Source organism: Pseudorasbora parva, chromosome 3 (genome assembly GCF_024679245.1).
Source record: "Pseudorasbora parva isolate DD20220531a chromosome 3, ASM2467924v1, whole genome shotgun sequence".
NCBI lineage: Eukaryota > Metazoa > Chordata > Actinopteri > Cypriniformes > Gobionidae > Pseudorasbora > Pseudorasbora parva.
In genome coordinates, this window is record NC_090174.1 from 58221544 (window position 1) to 58246154 (window position 24611).

Genomic DNA, 24611 nt, shown 5'->3' on the forward strand with positions numbered 1-24611 from the left:
TTTTTTACCACCAAAGTAATGTACTTAAATGAAAAGTTGGATTTTTCTCTTTTTTTGCATTTGGGTTTTATGTTGTTTTAAAAAAGGGAGAATTTTTAGAAGTCCAAGACCACATCTTAAACAGGGGTGCCAATAATTGTGGAGGGCACTGTATATATATATGGGAAGACAAAAAAAAAAAAACATTGTCCAGGTGTATTTGTCTAAAATAATTCTGTATTTTCAGTTTCTGAATCATGAAGATTTTTTTGTCAGGGGTCACCATTGTCCTTGTGCATTGGGTTACAAGCATTAATCAGTAATACTATTATATTGTGAGTTCAGTATGAATGTATCGTGACATGAGGATAGGCTATCTTGCACCCCTATTTTTTATACTATTTTCCGCTGAACTTTTCCACAGACCTCCTAGTATTCCATTGCGGCCCCTGGAACACAATTTGAAAACCCTTTCCATAGTAACATTAATAATGTTATTCGTCTGATACCATCATTGTACCGATAGTATCACATTACTTTAACAAATAACATTAAATAGTTTTTAAAAACGTTAATTATTGATTAATCATCATGTATGGCCAAACTCTTGAAATCTCACTCTAGTTTTGCATTAACGTACAGCAATAGTAGACTGTTATTCAAGGGTTGTGTGTGCAATTGTTGGGTATTCAAAAAAAAAAAAAAAAGATATTAAAAGGCAAAGACTTCATCACAACAAAACCACACAACACACACACACACACACCCTTACCTCCCTCACCTCCCTCGCTCTCTCTCTCCTCAGTTTCAGTGACTGGTTAGAAATGGCAGCTTCTGAGGATCCCTAAACGACTCTGGCAAATTAGGGAGAAATGCATCCTTTGAAATGGACTTAACTGATTAACGGGAATGTCAACAGTCCAGTCGTGAGCTGTTACGACAGACAGAAGAGGAACCAGTGGCGTATATCTTTTCAAACAGCCGCGTCTGTCTGTCTATCTGAGTGAAGTATATTGGGGTAAGAGAGACGTCGATTAGCATTAGCACTGTTAGCTTCGCTGCTGCTTTCGCCCGCTGCCGCCGCTCTTTGAGCCGAGCTTTCACGCTCTTCCCGCCGCATTCCCTGCCGCTCCGCCCCGCTCTGCTCTCACGCGCTGCCGAGGCTCCTGCGGCCGCTGCTACGCCTGCTGTTACCGCTGTGTGCTGCGGGTCATGAAAAGCTGCTTTTGTCCGAAAAGGAAGGACGCAGTGCATTTTACAGTTAAGTCAATGCGGAGTTTAATGGTTGAATTGCTTTTTGCACAAGTATTGAGAAGAATAAGGAATATTGAGGAAATTGGTTCAGCTTGTTAGCTCGGATAGGCTAAGTATAGAATCTCTCTCTAAGGAGTTTCCTAGCAACCTGCCGGCTAATGCTAATGGCTAAAATTGGACTTCAGCCAAATGATAAAACGCATTCTTATATATTGATATAATGGACTCGGTATATTGTAATACCATAAAGATAAGTGTTTAGAAAAGATATGTGAATTGTTTAGCCGGATAGTAAGCATTGGATAGTTAATGTTACTGTAAAGATTTGCTTTATTAATTATTTCTTGTTTGCTTTTGTATCTCGCATATCTGGTCATTTAAACAAAAACAGAGATGTTTTATGGTTATGGGGGAATATAAATCTTGATAAGGTGCTACTACATATCAATTTATTATGGAGAGCATTGCTTGTCTGTTGGGCAATATTAAATCTGCTTTGTAACCAAATTTATGATATTTAGTATTAGATTTCTGTTCATTATTCAGATCAGGGGTTATGTGGGTCTTACAAAGCTCTGAAATCAGAGCAGAACGTCTTAAATTAATAAAATAAAAGTATTAAATGTTGCATGCATTGTAAAAACAAAATCAGTATTTTCCAGTAGTTACATATCTAAACATCTTTAAATTGATTTAGGATGCATATACTTGGTCCGAAAATTAAACAACATAAACAACGTTATGCTTAAACTTTTTTTGGTAAAATGAATTAAAAATGTATAGGTATTTGTTGTACAGTATGTTGTATTTCCAAAGTGTTGCTAAGACATTTAAATTCAGATAGCCTATTTATGTTTTGCATTTCCTTCAATTTATTCTATAAAGGTTCTTTACTTGGTCTTAAATTTACCTTTATATATCCTACAGAAGCCCAAAAGATGTTTGACCTGTTATACAGTGCCTGTTGTCATTAAATTCACAGAAAGCAATTGATTGTAAACGGGTAATGCTGTCTTATGGTTGGCTCTTTGAAAATGATGAAATTGAATTTTCCGATCTGATTTTCACTATGATGATGCTTAATGAATTTGATAAGGCAAGACCTGATACTGTGCCATTTTGTTATCAAATACCCCAGCCTGGGTTAGAATAATCGGCATGTTGTTACGGCCTGAATGCTGCTCTTGTTTGTGAAATGTGGAGCCGTAATTAATTTCTAGACCAAGAGCATCTTCGTATTTGAACAAGAAATGTGAATCTTGTATGTATTTTGTATAATCCAGGATTCATTCCAAATTTGTGCAACTGGTGTTGACATTTTATTAGCTCCAGATCTCCTAATTTTAGGTCTCAAAATTGTTATCCTTTTGTATAATCATAATGTTGAGGGGTTCTTTCATGCTATATTTTTCACTTTCCTTTGGATTATCTTATCCCATCATATCCCAACCATCCATCCATTCTTCTATAGTTCCATCTATCCATTGTTCTATCGTTCGTTACATCTATTGTTCTATTGTTCCATTCATCCATTCATTGTTTTAGCATCCGCCAGCTCATTTGTTCATTCCACCCGTCAATTCATTGATTTTCGTTCATATATTCCATCCATCCATCCATACATCCATCCATCCATGAGCTTGGTAGAACCTGATCATGGATTTGATTTTCCAGTTTCCCATTCAGGTTTTGGTTTCCCATGATGATGTTTGCTTCAACCACCTGTGCAAACGAAGAGGTGGTGTAAACTTGAACAAGCAATGAAGCAAACAATTGTTTTTCCTGCTGGCACAGTTGAATTACATTTATGCATTTAGCACACTTGTATCCAAATTGCAAAAGTAGAACAAAAAAGCTATTTGTAATGTACAATGATAGGGTTATTAGACAACTGTATTAGTAGTAACTACAAAAAAAAAGTGTGCTACTTGAATTGACAGCATAGATGAAGCAGTGGTCCGATTAGGCCAGTGAAGCTTCTGTCAACTGGCCCAAACTTCTCTCAATCTGGCTCTGGGCCGCCCTTGTTGCGCTCTAAAATATCTTCCTGACATCTCTGTTGGCAGTGTGTTGACGGTGCCAGCATCTGTGCCATCTGAGGCTGCTCTGTCCTCCTGGCAGATGAGTGATATGAAAGCAGATCTGCCCCTAATGTCCGAGGGGCATCGCAGAGCCTTTCCTGCTCATGTTTCAGGAAGGATGCATCTGTTCTTTATGATGATCGCTTTGGTGTGCAATTGTTTATGATGGTTCATCATATATACTGGTGGTTAGACATAGCCAGTTGAAAGACCAGCATGAATGTTGCTTCATTGTGGTTTATCCAATAGGACATCATTGATGATAGTAACTCTCCTCTTTTTGGAATAGGAAAGTCTAATGCTAACACCTGTGTGCTTCTGCCAAATGTTGATTGTTTAATGAGACTATGAAGACAATGTTGATTCAAGAATGTGTCCTACCACTTGGCTACACACATTCATGCGTTTTTGTCTAAAGCTGAATGCAGATTCCAAAAGTATTCAGTTTATGTGTATCCTCCTAAGCCTCCCAATCTAGGTCAAATACTCCTTAGGTATGTTTAAATGCAATAATTGTCTTCATTTTAAATGAATTCAGTCCGATTTCAGATTCTGATAGTTCTGTTTATATGAACCCTAAGCATTGCAATCCCATTCAAATATTCAATTACATATCTATTTATGTATCCCAAACAAAATTTCAGTACGCATGCATGTAGGCTGATTATTTCAGGTCAATACCTCTTTCAGTCAGATCAATTCAGTTTGGCCATCAATCCGACTACTGATCTGAGACTGATTTTTAGTATATTTGGGTGCATGTAAACATAGCCTATTACACTGATAAAAACAACTTGTAAGATTTACTTGATAAAATCTTTGTAACAATTTGCACTCAGTTTTTCTAAGTAAAATTTACTGCTGCGATATCAAGTACAACTTACTTGCCAATATCAAGTAAAATGTACTTAACTATAAATGTAACATTTGCAAAGACATTAAGTAAATGTTACTTAATTATATTTAACTTAGCATGTAGTATTTATTAAAAGTAATCAAGTAAATTTAATTTTAAAAGGAGCATAACTATTGTGAAAATTTTATAAATCTGTATTATTTACTCTTATGAAGTAATTAAGTAGATTTTATAATGTTTGTCCATTTGACATTTTGAATTACTTAGTTGAATTAATTTATATTACTCACTATTATTATGTTAATGTTGCTATTTTAAACCAAATAAATGTAATAATTTTCTCTGCATCAAATACATGTATCACAAATCACACATAAATACAATAAAGTTGAACAGTTTATTATGTCAAAATGTACAATTAACCATTAAATCAGTAATGTTCACATCAACTGATTAAGTAGTTAAGGTACATTCATTATAATTTACAATAACTGTAGAATTAACCATGTATGGTTCAACTAAACATCAGCAGCCAACAGTGGCATAACTAACATTAAAGGGTTAGTTCAGCCAAATATGAAATGAATCACATTTGAGTCCAAAAATAACAAAAACTACGACTTTATTCAGCATTGTCTTCTCTTCCGTGTTTGTGTTCAATCCTCAAATAAAGATTCAAACGGTGAAGAGAAGCCAATGCTGAATAAAGTCTTAGTTTGTGCTATTTTTGGACCCAAATGTATTTTGGATGCTTCAAGAGACTAATTAACCCACTGATGTCTCATATGGACTACTTTGATGATGTTTTTATTCCCTTTCTGGACATGGACAGTATAGTGTGCATACACTTGCATACGCTCTCGGACTAAATATTAAATATCTTAAACTGTGTGTTAAGATGAACGGAGGTCTTACGGGTGTGGAGCGACATTAGGGAGAGGAGTTAATGACAGACATTTCATTTTTGACTGAACTGAACTAACTTAACCCTTTAATGACGAGCACATGCATAGTCCAGCTGAAACAGAATGGTCACTTTTCCTTAATGCTCATTCATCGACTGGATCTCGATCAGCTCCATGGACGACCATCTTAAGGATATGTTCAGCGGCAACACTGTGACTGTCCTCCTGTATACAGTTTGTAAGAAAGAAAGAACACAAATCCATTTAAGAAATAGAATTACATTTATAACATTACATTTTATTTTCATTAAAAAGGTGACCGGACCTTCATGTCGTTAGCTCACTAAAATAGAATTGCTGACATTCATGCACTTGTTGCTAACGTTATACATCAATGCTTATTTGGTATCAGAGTTCACCTGCCATCCAAACTTTCCTTCTTTAGTGCAGAGTGCAGACTAACTTATGCTTTGATATAATAATTGCTGTGAAATTTTCAGTGGATATAAAAACAAAACAACTAACTTAGACACTTTTAAAAAATGCTAACATTAGCTAGAGGACACACACACAGGCAGCCAGCACTTAATCACGGCCAGCTAACATTAAATTATTTTGAAGTTAACCAGACAGGGTGACTTTTTCTACAAGAACGTGGCTAACTACATTTAATCCCCTCTATCTTTGACTAAACACCAGTCTCAACTTTATAGAAGTGGATAATGCTTTAGCTTTAGCTACCGTTATTGTGATTAAAACTCACTTTTAGTCAATTTTAAACCGTAACGTCTATGCAATAATCAAACCATCAAAACGAAGTACATCGTTATCACAAATCTAAAATAGAAAGGTCAGAACTTACCGAGAATAAGTCAGCCATGTAAAAGCGACATCCCAAACCGACCGTCTCTGCCACTGAACCGGGATCTTTTTGAGCAACAACAAAAACGGGCGGGCAGATTCAAACACACTTTGCTTTTCAGATTAAAATTTACTTAGTATTTTTAGGTGAATGTGCTGTGGCTATAAAACATTAAATACTATTTGTAAATATATAGTAAAATGTACTCTTTCTTCTCAGTTAATTTATTACATTAATAAATTGTGTAAATTTTACATAAGATATATAGTTCCAACTTAATCTTGATTTTACAATGTATAAATTACATGAATTAATGTAATAGATTTTACAATACCACAAAGTCATTTTTTTCAGTGTAGTTACATGTGCACTGCAGGTGATTTGAGGCGTTAACATGATACTTTGAATGGACTATCAATCTGATTTTAAACCGATTATTATTTTGCATGTACATTTTGCATTATTATTATGCTGTTTCAGCTTGTTTTAATCTAGTATTTAGCGATAGTGCTGGTTAAACTACTTTAGAGGTTAGAGGTGTACAGCCTAGCATGGCTATTATTCAAAACACATCCAATGTTGCTGACCGGCAATGCTGGCTATATAAGTCATATGCATCATAAAGAGAGGCTCCATATATCAGAATGTCAATGAATAATGAATGAATGGCTCGATAATAATGAATGGGTGTTGGGGCTTTCCTCCATTTACTCCATTTCCTTGGCCAGGTTCTGTATTCCTCTTTCAGATTCATGTAGGGCTGGACGATATGGCCAAAATTTATATCACGATATATTTCTTAATTTTGGTCGATACGATATAATTTCGATATCGATATGAACTATATAAAAGCTTTAGAAAAACTACCAAGAACTGCCACAAAGGATTTCTGTACCTACAAACTTACAAATTAATTTGCCAAGTCTATGAAACCTCCTCCTATAAAACTATATAATATTTTAGAAAAAAAAACGGTACAAATAAATTAATGTTCACCTTTTATTTGTATTTAGCCTTTATACGAACAAGAAATGTGAAATCACCATCAAATAAACAAGACTCTCACTTCGCAGACGCAGTTTATTGAGCATTTTCTTTTAAGTTTTAAATTTCAGTGAAGAACTATTCATAGCGCTATATTCTCCTTTTATGCAAAACTATACCTTTATCTACTGATGCACAAAAAAAATAAAAAATAAGACTCAATTCAGTGGCCTATTTGTGCTCTGTTTGAGATGAGTGCACGCTGCTTTTTGCAAGGCTTTAAACACGAGCAAATGATACATTTTCGTGAAGCCATGTCTGACCGTCTTTCACAAGCTTTGAAAGGTAATTTAAACAAGAATGAACGCATTGGTGTTAATACATGACATTGTGTGCAAATGTGGAAAGTATTAAAACAAATGTGCCACTTGCCTCTTACATAAATAGTCTACATGGATTATTTGTAACGCTTGGCATCGTATTGTTAGACATTAGATGGTATTGATGCATCTATGTCGATGTATTGTTACACCCCTAGTCGGCACCTCTCCGGCACAAGTTTAATATCAGCCCCATTCGCACAGGATTCGTATTATCTGGGGACCTCTGGTGATTTGTAATAATTGCAGAGAATGTCTGTGATCTTAATCCCGTGCGAATCGGCCATGTCTGTAATTTGTAAAGTAAAAAATCCCCCGCAAATTAGCCTACCTACCATATTTCGCCGAACACCGAGGTCCTGTGATAACATTAGTCCCGTGCGAATCGACATCTCTGTGATTTGGCCAGGATTAGGCGGATTGTATATACTTTTTGCAAGCTTTTTTTCTCCCTGTGAGCATTTCTATCTTTATCTTTCACGAAGAATAAAGTCTGCATTCATAATGCGCACCGTTAATTCCCGTGCAGCCGCGCCCACACGGATTATACTTTCACTTTAGAATGAGTATCAATTTGAGAGTAATCTGATTGAATGGTGTGTTTAATATTAACATCAATACTGTTCTGAATGAAAAACATAACAGAACAGTATAGTACAATGACAATCTTGTTTAAATAGGCGCTTTTACATTTAGTTTTGAAACTGAATCTTCCGCCGTAGGCTATATTGTCAGCTTCCTACTCGTGATAAATGAAATCTGATTCCTGCCGCTGGTCTGAGCTCAGTTCATGGCGTCTGTTCGCTAACTGAACGAAATTATATTTATTTATTAGGCTACTGTAAAATAATCAAAACGATATCGATGCCTGTTTATGATTTCATACAGCTATCTATAACGAACATCATATCCGGGAGAAGTCAGTAAATTCGAGTAAAATCACAGGCTTTGCTTATCCCATGCGAATGCGCCACGCAAAACTCAGATGTGGAGGAGTCATTTCTAAATCACAGAGGTCCCTAGATAATACTAATCCCGTGCGAATAGTGCTTTAGATAGACGAACCACTTCCACGCCACTAAAGAAAGTTAGTCTTTCTTCTCTTATCAACTATTTATTTCTCCTTACTTGTGGAAGCTCGTTCAGTCACATTTGTGTTGCGGTCAGGGAAACTCTCTTTGTAGCTAAAACGTGCCGCGTTGGATCTATCAGCCTACTACTACTGCTGAGCACTGGCTGCGTGTCCGTGGTGTAGGCCTACGTCATCACGCAAGAAGCCAATCGTGTTCTGCTCTTTCTGATGGCATGCGCCCTGAACGTCAGTCATATCGAAATATCGGAAATGTGTTTAAAAATCATATCACCGTTATTGAAAAAAATTATATCGCGATATATATTGATATTGAATTATTGTCCAGCCCTAGATTCATGCAAATTTTTCTATACTAACTAACAAAGTTAAAATAATAGTGATAGTTTGCAGAGCATATTTTTAATAATTTTATTCTGAATTTTAAGCCATTACAATCTGGTTTTAATATATTTAAATATAGGGCAAATACTATTAATATTCATACACATACATTTCTCATAACAGTGTGTAGATTTAAAATAGATTGAAGCCATAATAGCTTTGCAGTTTGTCATTTTTCAGTGTTGATTTATATTGTGAGTGCTTTTAGTTTTTTTTTTTTTTGTGGGTTTTGAAAAGTTAACTTTGTAAGGATATTTATCATCTCTTGCTCAAGCACTGATAGTGTTTTTTTGTTGTTGTTGCCCAAAACAGCTTTTTCTTGGGTAGAATTGAATTGAAACAAAAAAAAAAATCATTTTTTTAAAAAAAAATCTCAGTATTACCAGTGATTTAGGATGTTGCAGTCTTTATTCACATTCAACTAACATAGAATATATGAATATATTTTCTGTAAGAACTGCATTCCTTCCCTGTTAACGAATGCAGTCTATTCCTGTTGGGTTGACTCCAGAGATGATCATCACCTTTTTTTAACTCTCTCTCGGCTCTAGCAGAGTTCTCACATGCTCTCAGTTTGATCTCACTCTCTTTCTTCTGCTGTTTGCTTGGCTGCAAGCTGCTTCCATGTGCTCCAGTGATTTGACACAGCTTCTTTGTGGCTTGTTTGCAGAGCGCGGAGGGCAGGCCTGGTTGCCAAGGTTGCCTCTAAAGCGCTTAGCTCCATCCAAAGACTGTGAATCATTTGTATTCAGCTACATAACTCCTTAGATGCTCATGAAGAACAAACCCTGACTCCAAAATCGGTTGATTTGCGAAGTGTCTCCTGATAAAGACAAACGCAACATGATGGAGACTATACCAGAATGCCTCTCAATCTCTACAGTGCAAATAAATCACCCGAATATGATGCCAAATTTCAGGCTAGGCGACTAAAAATTTCTTTAATTAACCAATGGCTGGTAAATTGTACAATTTCAGTCATCTGTGATTGAAAAAATAAGTTCAGCGTAATATAATTGGACCTTGTTTGCAAGGTAAAATGGACCTTTATGAAAACTCTTCTCCAGATAAGAGTACCACCAATTTGCAAGTTAAACGTGTGTATATTAATGAATTCCAAACATTCATAAATGGGGGTGCGCTCATTCATAATTAGCATAATCCCGCACGTGAGTTTCAATTATGCAAATTATGTGTCCCGGAACTCTCTGGAATCTTCTGGACTTTCTTCTGAGGTTTGGCTTCAGTAAATGCTAAAGAGTCTAATTGGCCATATGCATAGCAATAAATATTCAATTATTGTGTGTCCACCAAAGTATTTTTAGCCCCCCCCCCAAAAAACAACAACACAAAAAACAGCCAGCTGGTGGCACTTGAAAGCGCTTTCAATATTTATTGCTGAGATACTTTAGTTGCTTTGATACAGAATATCCATGGCAGTTATGTGTCACTAGCATCTCATTTTAAAGAATATTACTGAATATAAAAATGCACGAACCAGCAATATTAACTTCTCCATTGTTGTTCAGTCGTTATACAAGTAAGATAATTGGTCAGTGTAGCGTTTGTCCCGCCCCTCCTCCACTGTGATTGGACAGCTGGGTGTGGAAAAAAGGGACAGTGGCAAGCGGTGCCTATTACGCTAAGTTAAACGGTAAAAAAAAAAAAACCCAGGGCAAATTCAAATGTTTTATGCACCATTTACACATGGTAGGGATGCGATGTAAATTTAGTTCTTATCAACTGACATTTTGAAAATACGAACATTGTCATGAATCCGAAAATTTACACCGGAATGGCTTTGAACGATTTACACAAATTTGTTCCGCTCGTGTTTCATTTAATGAGGCCCAATCTATTTAAACCCCATTGACGGGTAGGGTTAGGGGTGGTCCTTCATTATGAGCTATTTCTAATGTACAAATTCAAATGAAATCGCCACCTCGTAAAATATGTATAATTTCTCGGTAAATTGTGTGTTATAAAATTAGTTCAATTCAGCTATAAGCAGCTCTAGTATCATCATCAAATAGTGTCAGTGTAGTCAAATCAATACTATTACTGAATATTAAGTCCTTTACACTTCACACACCCATGCCAAGCATTTTTTCCTCAACTCTTTGTCTTTGCTTTATCTTCTGATCTCTGGTGGACAAGCTAGTTTTCCTTTTCACTATGAGCTCTCAGAAGTGTGTTGACTTCTCTCACCGTAAATAAACCGACTTCATCAGAATCCTGCTCATTGTAATAGTCTTGGAATGAAGACACTCTTTTCTTGAAGTGTTTAGTGTGTAAGATCAGAGGAACAGTCGATAAGGGGACGTGTTTCGTCGTGTGTTGCTGGTCGTCGGGCTCAGTGTTTCGTCCCCACCCTCTTGTGCTTTCCATCTAGACTCTTGATCTGTTCTCCAGAATATTGTTCTCTGTTCAAACATGTCTTTTACACAGTGACTTGGTTTCATTTGTCAGCTTGTCTTCGTGTTTTGGCAGTGCCCTCTTTATTCTGTCTCAGATATGTTTGGGTATCAGCTTGAGTTATAGTAAGTGTTTTGAATTTTATATCGCTATAAAACAATAAAGGTCATATCTGGCATCATTTTATACTCAAAATAAGAGGGCATATTAAATGAAGCCTTACAAAATTGCAAATGAACTGGAATTAACTCCATTAAATCATGTCATACAAGCTTTTGTGCTTTGATACAAGCCTGTAGATTTATTTGTATGCTTGGATAGTATTAAACACCATTCAATAGAAACATTCACTAAAATGGGTCACATAATATTGATTCAAAGAACCCTTTTTCCTATTACAAATCCTTAAATACATTTTGATAATTTCACATTGTGGATTGTGGCGCTCTCATCTACAAATATATCAGTTAAACCTCCTACATTTGTTCCAGTGTAAATAACTTAAGGCCATTACATTTAGGTATTGGTTTAGGTCACTGTATTGCCATTAGTAGAAACTAAAGGGTTGGTTAGAAACATTATACTTATGTTTTCACTTGTAAGTGCTTTCAGAGGAGATCTTTCTCCTTTTAGTTCAAAATGAGTTTACGTCCATTGGAGGATCACATTGCTGTATAATATAACAATTTTAAAGAAAAATGGCTTTATAGCACTTCCTACTAAAAATCATGCTGTTCATGGAAATCCCCAATTCATTCCAATGGGATGTTGTGGGGTAGCAATCGTAACTAAGGGTGGGGTCTAACAAAGGGTATGTTCATTTGCTTTTGTAGACAAAACAAACACTATTTAGACTGATCTGGCATGTTCTGTCAAGTGGTTCGTTGTTTAGTGTTTAAATGTTTTAACAACACTCTTGTCTCCTCAGAATTCCTCCATGATGCCTGAGGTACGGGACCTTTCAGACGCCCTGCCAGAGATGCCCATGGACCCGATCACTGGCGTTGGAGTTGTGGCCTCGCGAAACAGAGCTCCCACCGGCTATGATGTGGTGAGTGTCCTAGTCAGTACAGTCATGCAGATGGCGAAGATAGAAAGAGCATAAGGAAGTAAAACTCTTTGTTTCTCTAAAGCATTTGTCAAGAAATAACATCTGTTCTTTTAGTTTTTTTGGGGGGGTTGGGTTAGTGCCTAGCATGCTGTTTCTACATAAGACACTATGGCTTTATTTAAAAACCCAATGAGCTGCCTACTAGAGCCCGACCAATAAAGGATTTTTAAGACTGATACCGATACACATATTTGCTGATTTAAAAATCTGATATTTCGATATATATCGGATGAGATATATATATAAATATATATACACACACACACACACAAGTTCTTTTACATTTTTTTTTATTTAGCAGATGCTTATTTTTATAAGAGCTGATTGTATAGTATATAAATCAACATTGATAATAATAAGAAATGTGTCTTGAGTATCAAATAATCATATCAGAATGATTTCTGAAGGATCATGTGACACTGAAGACTGGAGTAATGATGCTGAAAATTCAGCTTTGCATCACTGGAATAAATTACATTTTAAAAAGAAAACAGTTATTTTAAATGGTAATATTTCACACTATTATATTTTTTACTGTATTTTTAATTGCGGCCGATTGGCCCACGCTGATAACAGATTAATCAAACGGTAGTTTGTAAAATGGATACTGCATGAAAACAAACATAACACTGTGCTGAACAAAAATAAAAAAAGTAAGTAAATGTAAAACAAATACGGCATAGTCTTCACTGTGTACATTAAATATACATTTATTTTTATTAAAGCTATTCATTCAAGAGAAGTTAGTGCTTTTCTTCCTTTTGTGGCACTTTTGTGACACAGATGGCAGCAGGTTTATACTGCTGTCACTATAATATTAATGCACTGACCTAAGGTACTGATACACATGCGCTTTCTCAAAAGTTTACATTTACTTAAGACATAAATGACTGTTTATGAGGATATTTACAAAGGCAGGCATTTTGACCACATAATTTTGTGCATTTGACCATTCAAGCCCAATAAGACACCAAAAAAACTCAGTTCAGTACTCGTGTATTGTTTTCAGGTGTGTGCTCAGAGAAAAATTCAGTTCGAGACTCACTCACAGTATGAGCAGTGGCTTTATGTGTGCCTGTTTCAGCGGTGTTCACTCAGAAACAGTGTCCCAAACAGTGCACGTAAATGTGGGAAATGTTAGTAAAACAGACTGCTGTAACATGACAGGCCTTGTGTAATTGTTGGTATCTAACACTAGACCGATGTTGGATGTTCTTCTCTTTAGAGTTAATATCAACAGAGCCCTGTAGACCTGCACACAAACCATGCTAATCTCAGTTGTGGAAAATCCCTGGTCATGGTGGCCACAGTTCAAAGGTGTGCACGGCTGGGAGACATACGATCTGTATGTGGTGTGGTTGTTTTCCCAGAACCTGACTATTAAAGGCTTGCAGCTATGCAGGCGATATTTACATCATACCACCTGAAATATCATGGAGTTATATAACAAGTGTTTTGGCTTTTAGTATGAATATGTCAGTCTTACTGTTATCTATAAGCTAGTGTGCTCCAAAACAATGACAATTCACGTTTAGAAGATTTAAGCATTTAAAACTTAGTCTCTCACTTCGGCCAATATGGATTAATGATTTTGACGACATCACTCTGCACTTTGGCTTCTCATCAGATTTTCTGTCCAATCAATTGCCCTCTAGAATCTGAAGCCCCGCCCCCTACACTACAGATGCGGAAGCTGTGGCAGAAATCGGTCACTTGTTCACACATTTACTATTTTCTACAAGGTGAATGGCACATAGTGCACTATATAGGGGATAGGGAACGATTCAGACAGTGTAAATATGCTTTCCATTGGGACGGATGAAGTCTGGCTGCACGTTAGTGTCACTTGAATTGCCGCAGATCCAGAGACACGACAGCACATTGGATCATGTTATTGAGTCAGTACAGACCAGAAATTTGAATTCTGCACCGAATGCTGTATTTTAAAGCAATAAGTCCAACGGCTCTGGCCGACCTGCGATATAAACCAAACGCTATTGACTGTTTTTAAAAAGGGGAGGAGCTGTTTAATATGCCCCGCCCCGTCTTCCTGTTTCAGTGGAAATTACTTCAACACATTGAATAATGTTGCGTGTTTCAGGGCGCTTCAGTTGGCCTTTAAAAATGTGTTTGTGCACAGTGTCGACATTCTGCTCTCATTGTAACATCTGTTTCATTTCGTAAGATCTCCCCTGAGAATGTTTTCCCAAAACCTTTTGGGGAAATGCCACAGCATGGCATAGGATCATCAGGATTAACGTTCAGATAATGCTCCTCATGAAAAGCCTGACATGAACGTCACATCACACCCTAGAAAGTACAATTCTGATCCCAGGCCCAGTTTCTGACGTTTTGTGCCGTTAAAACATTTTTTTTAACTTTGGCAACAGAAGACGCAGTGGGGTTGTTGTGTTTCCTTTGGCTGTCCCGGTCGTTGTCGTCACTAGTGCAGAGCTTAACAAAGCTTCCTGTGTGGATTGCGAGATTGTGAGAAAGCAGGGTCTGTTGATAGCATCCATTCCACCCCTAAAATGTCTTCTCAAATGGCAGAATCGCTGTAGTCTACACGCAAAGCATCAGAACTAGAAATCTGTTGTTTCCAACACTAACAGTGAGCTACTTGTCTTTCTGTCTGTTCAATATCAAACTACAGAAGTCTGAGATTTGACCCTTGAACAACCCCCTAAAGTCTAAGCTCTTTAATGACTTACTTGACTCATCGCTTTGCCAAAGTGTCTTTTAATTAGTTCAAATGAATGTAGGCATTGTTGTCTGTCTGTTGTTTACAGTGAAATGCAATAATTTTTTTAATTATCAATATCAAACCGCCTGGATTAATTTAAAATTTCCTTTATGCACAAAAGAAGGGTTTCAAAATTCATCCAGTTGAGTTAAGAAAATAATGTTGTTTTTTTATCACAAATTATTAATGTTAATCATTAATGTTAATCTATTAATGTTATTAATTAAAAAAATAACGTGGACATTTAAACAAATTGTATGGTTACTGACTTCTGTTTATATTTACTGAGAAGTCAGCTGATATTGAGCTGGACATCGACAAAGCTTTGGTGCAATTTCATTACAACAGGAAGCAGGAAATACAAAAAATATAGGAAGCAATGTTTTAGCAAGCCTTGACCTTTATTTTGAATCCACTTCTTACCCCATGGCCTTGCATTTGTTTCCTCTCCACTGGTTTTGCATGATGCTATGTGCTCTGACCTGAAAAGGGCAACAAGTTGTATCACAGTTCGCAAAGCAAAGTGAGCAATGGGCAGAGAGTTAGAAGATAAAGCAATCTTTAGTCTATTATGATCTCTTAAATGGGGTGTGTAAAATGTGTGAACTACTTTTTTCCGCCATTTTCTTTTTCATGACAAATTATATCACCAGTATAATTTTTTTAATTCTGTTGTACATTACAATCTGAGTAAAGTTGGATTGGGTCTATTTTGCTTTAAAAGATTAGTTCACTTCAAAATTAAAATTTCCTGATAATTTACTCACCCCCATCTCATCCAAGATTTTCATGTCTGTCTTTCTTCAGTCGAAAATAAAAAAAAAAGTTTTTTTTAGGAAAACATTCCATTCCAGGTTTTCTCCACATAATGCACTTTAATGGGAACCAACGGTTGAAGGTCCAAATGAATGCAGTTTCAAATTAAGGGCTTCAGAGGCTCTGCATGATCCCAGACGAGGAATACATCCGTGAGGTTTGTGAGCTGGACGTTAACATGTAGCCTACTCTCACCAGTCTGTTGTGGTCGGGACACATTAGGGTCTTATCTAGACAAAGAATTGGCAATAAAAAATAAAAAAACATTTAAAATGAAATGCATGACTTCTTCACTACGTATGGCGTCATCACGTCAGAAAAGTCATGGCCGTGACATATGTGGTAGTTTCGACCCAGTGTTAAAATGAATGCGCAAAGAAACAATGATGTCGGACAATTTTAAAGTTGGAGGAGAACGAGATTGAGTGTTTCGGCACTGGGTCGGTACTTCCACGTATGTCACAGACGTGACCTTTCCAACGTGAAGCCACCATGTCGTGAAGAAGGTCAACACCAAAGTCGCGCATTTGAGGTTAAAAAAAAAGTATATACAAATGTTTAAATGACCAATGGTTTGTCTAGATAACACCCTATTCCTCGTCTGGGATCGTGCAGAGCCCCTGAAGCCCTTCCTTTGAAACTGCATCGATTTGGACCTTCAAATGTTGGTTGCCATTGAAGTCCATTATAGGGAGAAAAATCCTGGAACTTAAGTTCACATGATCAGTGTCACAAATTTACTTACATTTCAGTCACCTAGAAATAGTGCAGGTAAGTGAAGATTTTTTTGAAAACTTTATTTTCCAGGTAGGGATGGCTCGATACCACAATTTTGGCTTCGGTACGATACCCCAAACTAATACCGAAGTACCGATATTAAAACGATACCATAGTAAATCGGTCTGATATATTGCACGCGAATGAGTACAATTATGCAAGTTTTGAGTTTATAAAGTGGGAAATTACCACAAATGCTTATTAGTTAATTATTTAGCAAACCTTATCACATTAAATCAGTCATTTGAAAACTTTCTTGTGAGAAATAATTGCAGCAAAAATCTCTCAAAATTAGCAAATTGCTTCTGGTTTCAAAAGACATCGCACTACACTAAATCAATCTGCATAATCCGATTCAACATTTCACGCTCGTCTCGGGATGGAGAACGGAAATCATTTGAACACGCAAGCGATTTTATAGCATTTCGTAATAACAGTTACAGGAGATATGAGCTCATAACGACACACACACACACACACACACACACACACGCCTGTAACTTAGAGCTCGCACATTACAAATTAAGTTTCCTTAAACAGTCAAATACACAGAATTATGTAACGCAAATGTCCGTCTTTAGTGAGTATTCACATAAACACAGTTGGTTGTGTCTAACGCGAATGTAAATAGTGCAATAGTACGCATGCAAATATTATGAGATCTAAATGTCATTGGTTGAAACGAAAGCTGGAGATTTTGTGATATTCGATCTTATGTTAGGCTATGTATGTGCGTTGATTAGTGTAAAAAGAAAATAAATGTCTAAATGAGATGGTTTGAATGATTCACTGACCTGTCGATCTCTTCAGAAGTCTTAAAGTCAGGATAGTGACAGATGCTTCTTGGCTAGGTTTGATGGTTCTTCATCAGTTTTATAAGCAAAGTCATTACAAATGTCACTTCTACTCCTCTCTTTATTAATTCGTTTTGGGCATCTTGAGTGAGATTCGACTGCTTTATCCATTTTGTTCGTCTATGTTGTTGTCACATTTGCCGGTTGTGTCGGGTCAGTTTGGGTAGCGAGCTGCCATCTAGTGGGGAACTTCGGAAAAGCAGCATATACCGAAATGTGCCAAATCATGATATCGTACCGTTTTAAATAAAATATATACCGGTATTTTTCCAGTACTGGTATACAGCGCATCCCTATTTCCAGGTTAGGGTTATTCAGGATTCGGATCGCCAGTGTCACGTGATTTCAGCAGTTTGGTAGTTTGTCACACGTTCCGAATCATGAATCAATTCGCTGATTCATGACCATTTGAATCTTTATTTGAGGTTTGAAAACAAACCCGGAAGAGAATACAATGCTGAATAAAGTCTTTTTGGACGAAAAAATGTATTTTCGATGCTTCAAGAGATTTTAATTAACTCACTGATGTCTCATATGGACTACTGTGATGATGTTTTTATTCCCTTTCTGCACATGGAACAGTATAGTGTGCATACACTAAAATACTCTGTAGGACTAAATATAAAATATCTTAAACTATGTCTGAAGATGAACGGAGGTCTTACGGGTGTGGAACGACATTAGGGTAAGGAGTTCATTACAAATTTCATTTTTGGGTGAACTAACCCTTTAAGCTGCATCACTTCATACAGTGAGCTTTCCCTTATGTGATATTTACCCGCTCATTGTTTAGTCGTGTTTGTTGAGGAAGCCAGCTGCTATGGCACGACTGTTGGGTGGCTGTTTGTGTGGGCAGCTCATGCTGTTTATTGAGCAATCATATATGTTGACTGCTGTTGAGATGGACTACACTGTTCAGTTAGTTATAACCAACTCCATACAAGCTGTTTGCTTTTTTTACAGACAGAACTTAAACTAAAGGTTTAAAAGCCGTTCTGAGATGTTGCATCTCTTTGTTATTATTCTCCTAAAATCATCACCTCCAAGGGTGTGTTCACACTTGGCATATTTGGTTGGATTAAAATGAATCCTGGTGTGTTTGCTTAGTGCGGTTCTTCAATTGAATAAGTGTGAATTAGGGGTGTAACAGGTAAAACGGTTAAAAAAATCGAACCGTACTGCTCTCCACTCACAGTTCGACACGCATTTGCAACATGGTTTATCTCAAATCTTATGACGCATCTATTATATGGGTTTGTTGAAAATAACGAAAACAGACAGACAGAGTTCTGCTAATGTGTTTCTGTTGATAGATACATATGCAATTTGTTCAATGACCAGTCATTTACGCCGTCATCACCCTAATAAGACGCGTTGCTATCTGTATTTAAACTAAACTCATTGAAGCCTTGCCAGTTTGAACATTCAAAAGCCAGAAGACGCAAATGAGAACTTGTGTGCTTTACAGTCTGATGTAACCTAAAGTGAACTTAGACAGTGCATGTGTACAGTATCCATATTTTGTATCTGTGCATTATGTCTTAAGGTGACAGCAGGTTTTACTGCTGTCAGTGCTTTAATATTATTAACAACAAAAGGCAAGGAAATCATTCACTGCTCGTTTCAATAGCTTAATTGAATAACAAGGATTAATCTTTAATTAATACAGTCAAATATGCAATGTTATTGTACATTTTGATTATTTAATTTCCGTACCTGAAAACTAATGTTAGACCCCCTATCTGATAAAACAGAAGAACACTGTTTATTTTATTAGTTTCTTTGCTCTAGATTGATTTTTTTTTTGTGCTGTTGCTTGTATTTAGATTTGTTCTTATTTTCTTTATTTTTCTTTGATTGTAGTCCTTTTCCCCCATAACATAGCACATACCGTACCGAAACTGTGAACCTAAAACCATGATACCAACTGAACCAACTGTTACACCCCTAGTGTGAATGCTCTGGTGCTCACCAAACAAGCAGATTTGGACCTCTGAAAAGATAGGTCCTTGGTCAAGGTCGACCAATCATTTTGTGAACATATGCCTCTGCGAACGCTAAACAGACCAGGACTAAATGTTTTTTTTTTTTTTTAACAAACCAAACTACAAGTGTGAACACCCTAAAGGAAGAAATCTTTGTAATTAGGGCTGTGACGGTGGCAGTTTTTTACCACCGCGGTGGTTATTGATCAACCACCGGTGGTGGCACGGTTTATGTGTGGTTCGGGGTGGGGGATGAAACTGAAACTGAAGCTGAAACAATGTACTAAAACACTGCCCTATAGCCTACTTATCACACAAACATGAAACACGATGTTTAAATAAAGCCTGAATGTCTGCTTTTAAATAAAACAATTCACATTTAAAAAGAATATATATATTGTAAGATTTAAAAAATGAAGCTCAAAGTGTGTGTTTACAGCACTTGAGTGAAACAAAGCCTGCTAAGTAACATTGAAATAAAGAAAATAAATATCAGAGATATAATAAATGGGTAAAATAAACAGTTAAATATTAAACTATAAATTGTTGCAACTTTCAAACAAAATTTGTAACATGCAGGGGAATAAAAACTGCGGAGCGGCGCGTTCTCCACCACCAAATACGTTGGTGGTCTCTTGTCAGCATTTTCCACTTGTCACTCTCTCGTTTGTATTTGGCCTGTTTTGCGAAAGCCTCTCCAATACCAACCTGACCACCAGCTGGGCATTTGCGTTCACGGGACATACACAAACGCCGACGGGTGACATGATTAGAGATGGCTCTTAAGATTTGATGTGTTCGCCCATTTAACACATATTTAGTTTTTACAAATCCGACAAATGGCTTCATCCTTATTTAAAAGTTCAAATCCAAAATGATCCCAGATCGGTGATGTAGAATTTGGTTTCCCAACCAGGTCCATTTCTCAACACAAAATTAATTTGCGGAATGCAGAAAAAAATGGATTTGGCCGCGCTCAAACTAAGGAAATGCCATATGTGGCTTGTGAGGTAGAATTAGTGAATTAACTATTTTAAACGCTAGTAGTCTAAAAAACGCATACAGCTAAAAGGTACAGGTTATAAATAGCAACTGCTATTGCAAATGTTATATTCTATACAAAACTTTTTTTTGCATGTCATATAGTTTGTCACGTGCACACTACCGCCGGTGGCACCTCACCACCGCGGTGGTCATGGCGACCGTCACAGCCCTATTAGTAATACTCCGTAATGGTCCTGGCTAAAAGACTAGTTTGTTGCACATGTAGGCCACTTCTAGAAAATGTTTTGCCTCTTCCTGTTCTGCTGTGCTTATATTGAGAGTAGGAATTTCCCAGAAGCCTTTGAGAAGCTAATTAAAGTCTGTTATAAATGTCTATCCTACTTGAGAATCTTACATTAGGTACTCGTTTGGACTCTAACTAAATCAGGCCTGTTTTCTGATGGATTATTAATGGGATAGATTGGCTCTTGGCTGTCGTACTGCATGAATTACTGTTGTTTTTTTTCCATCTTTTAAGAAGTACTCAGATAAACCAAATAAAACAAGTAACCTCCTGCAAATGGAAAAACTATTTTTAGTATAATGCATAATCAAATCAATTCTTTTCATTCCTTTTAGGTTGCACAAACCACAGATGGGATGGATGCAGACTTGTGGAAAGACGGCCTGTTCAAATCCAAGGTGACCCGCTATCTGTGCTTCACCAGAGCATTCTCCAAAGAGAACGTGAGTCGTGTCTTCAGGTCTTCATCAGATGATTTCTTTTGTAACATTTGTCCAATATTTCTAGTCCTAGAGGCTGATTTGTTAAAGTTGTCTTGAAACAGACTTTTCTTCCCTATTGTGTTGTATCTGAGTGAACTGACATCTCAAACAAGAAAAAATGTAGGATGGGACTTGATTTTCATGGTTATGGGGAATTGGATAATGGACCCTTTTCACAAACTGTGATGACACGTTTTAACGGTCATCCGTATCGTAAATCCTGCAACGTGTGTTTCTAATATAGCCTCTATAAGAATGATGGAAAAAATAAAATATTTCTCTTTTAGGGGTGTAACGATTAGGGGTGTGACGGTTAGTATAGAACCGTGATAGTTAAACACCGTCATTAGAACTCAATAACCGCCAAAACCGTGTTATTAAAATATTTTTTACAAACATAAAAAAAAAAAAAGATGCACTCCGGGGGGAAATTGTATCAGCTGACGAGGGAAACGTAGGCGGAGTTAGTGGTGCTTCGGCGGCTGCTACTGCTGGAGATGATTCGGGAGAGGTCTGTGCACCACCCCCTACCAAGAAGAGAAATCTTGGAGATCATCATCTCCTTAATAAACGGAGGTCTGAAATCTCTGCCCCTTTACCGATCAGAGCGTGCACTGACACGGAGTTAACCCGCTATCTCCAAGAACAACCAATTGACTCTACGGCTAATCCACTAGCATGGTGGAGAGACAATGAAACGCGCTATCTGCTCTTAGCAAAATTGGCACGTAAATACACCAACATGCTTCCCCATGTACACGACCTGACCGGATTACTTTTGAGTGTGCGTCCTTATATGATGAACACAGCGCACGCCGCACTCACATGCACCAAGCTATAATGTTGACAAGATATATATATCTATCACAATACTGAACTCACGATACAATATGTATCCTGATATTTTAAGCCAACATAAAGAGGTTTTTATTTATTTATCTTAATTATTATTATTAAAATAATAATATTATTATTTGTGTATTATTATTAGGACCGACAAATAGTCCCCCTTTGCATTATTAAACATTATGTTCAACATTATAGTAGTTTGATGTAATAATGTCACTGAAACCGTAAACTTTAATTTTCCCCCTCAGGCATTACTAATGCTTCCAATGAGGGCAGCATCTCTCCCGGTGCTCATAGTGTCCTGCCTCTCCCACTATAAATGCACTATACATATAAGAATAAACCATCTAAAATGCTTTGAACAATCATACTACTAAAACTAAATGTGATCCGTTGATTTAAATTATGTTTGCGCTTTCACTTAGGATGGCCGCTTTAAATGCTTGGGCTTTGACTTTGAGGCGTGTCATTCCGGCAGCGTGCGCACTTCAGATGATCAATGCTTTGAAAATTACATCACGCGGACATCCGAAGTATACTTTGGGCTTTACAACACCCTATTTACAATATAGCACAACTCTATTTACTTAAACATTCTTTAGTTCTGAGCTGCTTCAGTTTGAAGGCCAAAAAATAGGGATGTACTTTTAAAATATCCAGAGAAAGTTCATGCTGGAGTGTTTATATAATTTAATATCTGGTTAGAGTTGAAGTGCTCTCTGTAATATGTCACAGGATCTCTTCTATTTGTTTTGTTTTTTAGACAATTTCTTTTTGTTCATGAAAACAAAGCCGCTTCCTCTCTCTTCCATCCCTGTGGGGTTTAGTCTAATTCTTTCTTCTAAGGCAAACCAAAGCGAACTAAAACAATGTTTGTGGTTTAAATTCTGTTTTTAGTACAAGAAACCTTGACTTCAGTACTACTATTACTAAGAGGATGCTTCAAATTTTGTTTGCTTGTGTGTTACAAATAAAAATAAACCCCAAAGCATGCAACCAAGTGCATGGCTACAGAGTTCGTCTATTGACATTCTCCTGTATGTTCTTCCTGTATCTCTCCACAGAGTCATTTAGGAAATGTGCTCGTAGACATGAAGCTCATCGACATCAAGGACACACTGCCTGTGGGATTCATTCCCATTCAGGAGACCGTGGACACGCGTAAGAGCTCGTATCTCCTCTTGTTCATTTCACAACTGCATTCTCCAACTAATGCATCTTTAAAACCATATTTTTAAAAGGTCTTTTAATTGATATGGTGGATTTGATGTTGAATGACACGATCCCTGAATGTTTGCACAGACACAAGTTATGAAACCGTTATTGTAGCTTAAATAAACCCGTGACACTCCAGACCAGAGTTAAAGGGATGTTTTCCACTAATGTAGTTGCTTTTAGACGTGCAGTAGAGCTGGACCTCCTTTGTGGATTTGGTATCTCGTGTTAAATAATTAATCGATTGTGTGAAATGATCCCCTTTCAATTCCAACACTGACCTCGTTCTGTCTATTTTGTGTTCTCCATCTCCCTTTTACTTTCTTTAACATGTTCTGTTCCTCTCTTTCTCTCTCTCTCTCTCTCTCTCTCCAGAGGAGCCGGCATTCAGGAAGAGGAGGTTATGTATTAAGTTCATCCCGAGAGACTCCACCGAAGCTGCCATCTGTGATATCCGTATCTTAGGACGCTCTAAACAGGCGCCGCCACAGTATACGTTCATAGGGTCAGTTACTCTACACAAGGACTTGTGACCTAGACTGACTTCCTGATATATTTAAAGGATATTTGAGAACATTTATAGTATTCATCTGCAGGTGGGCAATATAAAATTACTACAGCATTAGGTAACATCAGTGTGAACTAACATATTACATACACCGCTCTACAGTCATTTGAACGTGATTGCAGTACCAGTTTTGGCCGCAATCTTACATACACTTCCTTAAATATTAAAATATCCTAAATATATGAATATATAGTAAAATATATTAATATTATATATGTAATATTATTGTGTGTATATATTAATGTGTCAATTTATTATTTGCACTAGATTTAATAATAATGATAATATACAGTATTAGAATAATAATTCATTAGTTTCATTATTAAATATTTTTTATATTTATCATATTTATATTTTTGTACATTTTTATGTATGATCAATTTAATTACAAATAGTTCTTTACTTCTGGTAAAAAGTAAATCTATAAACATTCATTAACCTTTTTATAGTCAAAAAGATATAGAAAAAATATTGTTTTAAAAAGGTTTTTCTCATTAAAGAATGCTCTGATTAAAAAAATAAATCTTAAAACATGTTTGAAAACCCCCAAACATTATAATTATTAGAGCAATATTCAACATTAGGACTGTTGTTTTTAAGTATTTTTCAGACAAGGGTATCTGTGTATCTCTGGCTATGTCTTTCTGTCTTTTTTGATAAATTTCTATTAAATACATCTGTGTTTCATTTATCCTGAGTAAATCATTTACAATTTGGTGAAATGATTTAAATT

The 24611-nt window shown here is 36.6% G+C and overlaps 1 protein-coding gene across 2 annotated transcripts in view; it reads left to right on the forward strand.

The window, feature by feature from the left end:
- Positions 1-756: 756 nt before the first annotated feature.
- mvb12ba (multivesicular body subunit 12Ba) overlaps positions 757-24611 on the forward strand; it is a 38966-nt gene continuing 15111 nt past the window's right edge. Inside the window, exons 1-5 of one of the 2 annotated variants that reach the window (XM_067439656.1) lie at positions 757-1239; positions 12119-12241; positions 21100-21207; positions 23160-23256; positions 23686-23815. In XM_067439656.1, coding sequence (XP_067295757.1) covers positions 1192-1239; positions 12119-12241; positions 21100-21207; positions 23160-23256; positions 23686-23815 — 506 coding nt within the window. In that variant the 5' untranslated portion in view covers positions 757-1191. The remainder of the gene's footprint in view (positions 1240-12118; positions 12242-21099; positions 21208-23159; positions 23257-23685; positions 23816-24611) is intronic. The other variant, XM_067439657.1, reaches the window with a different exon arrangement.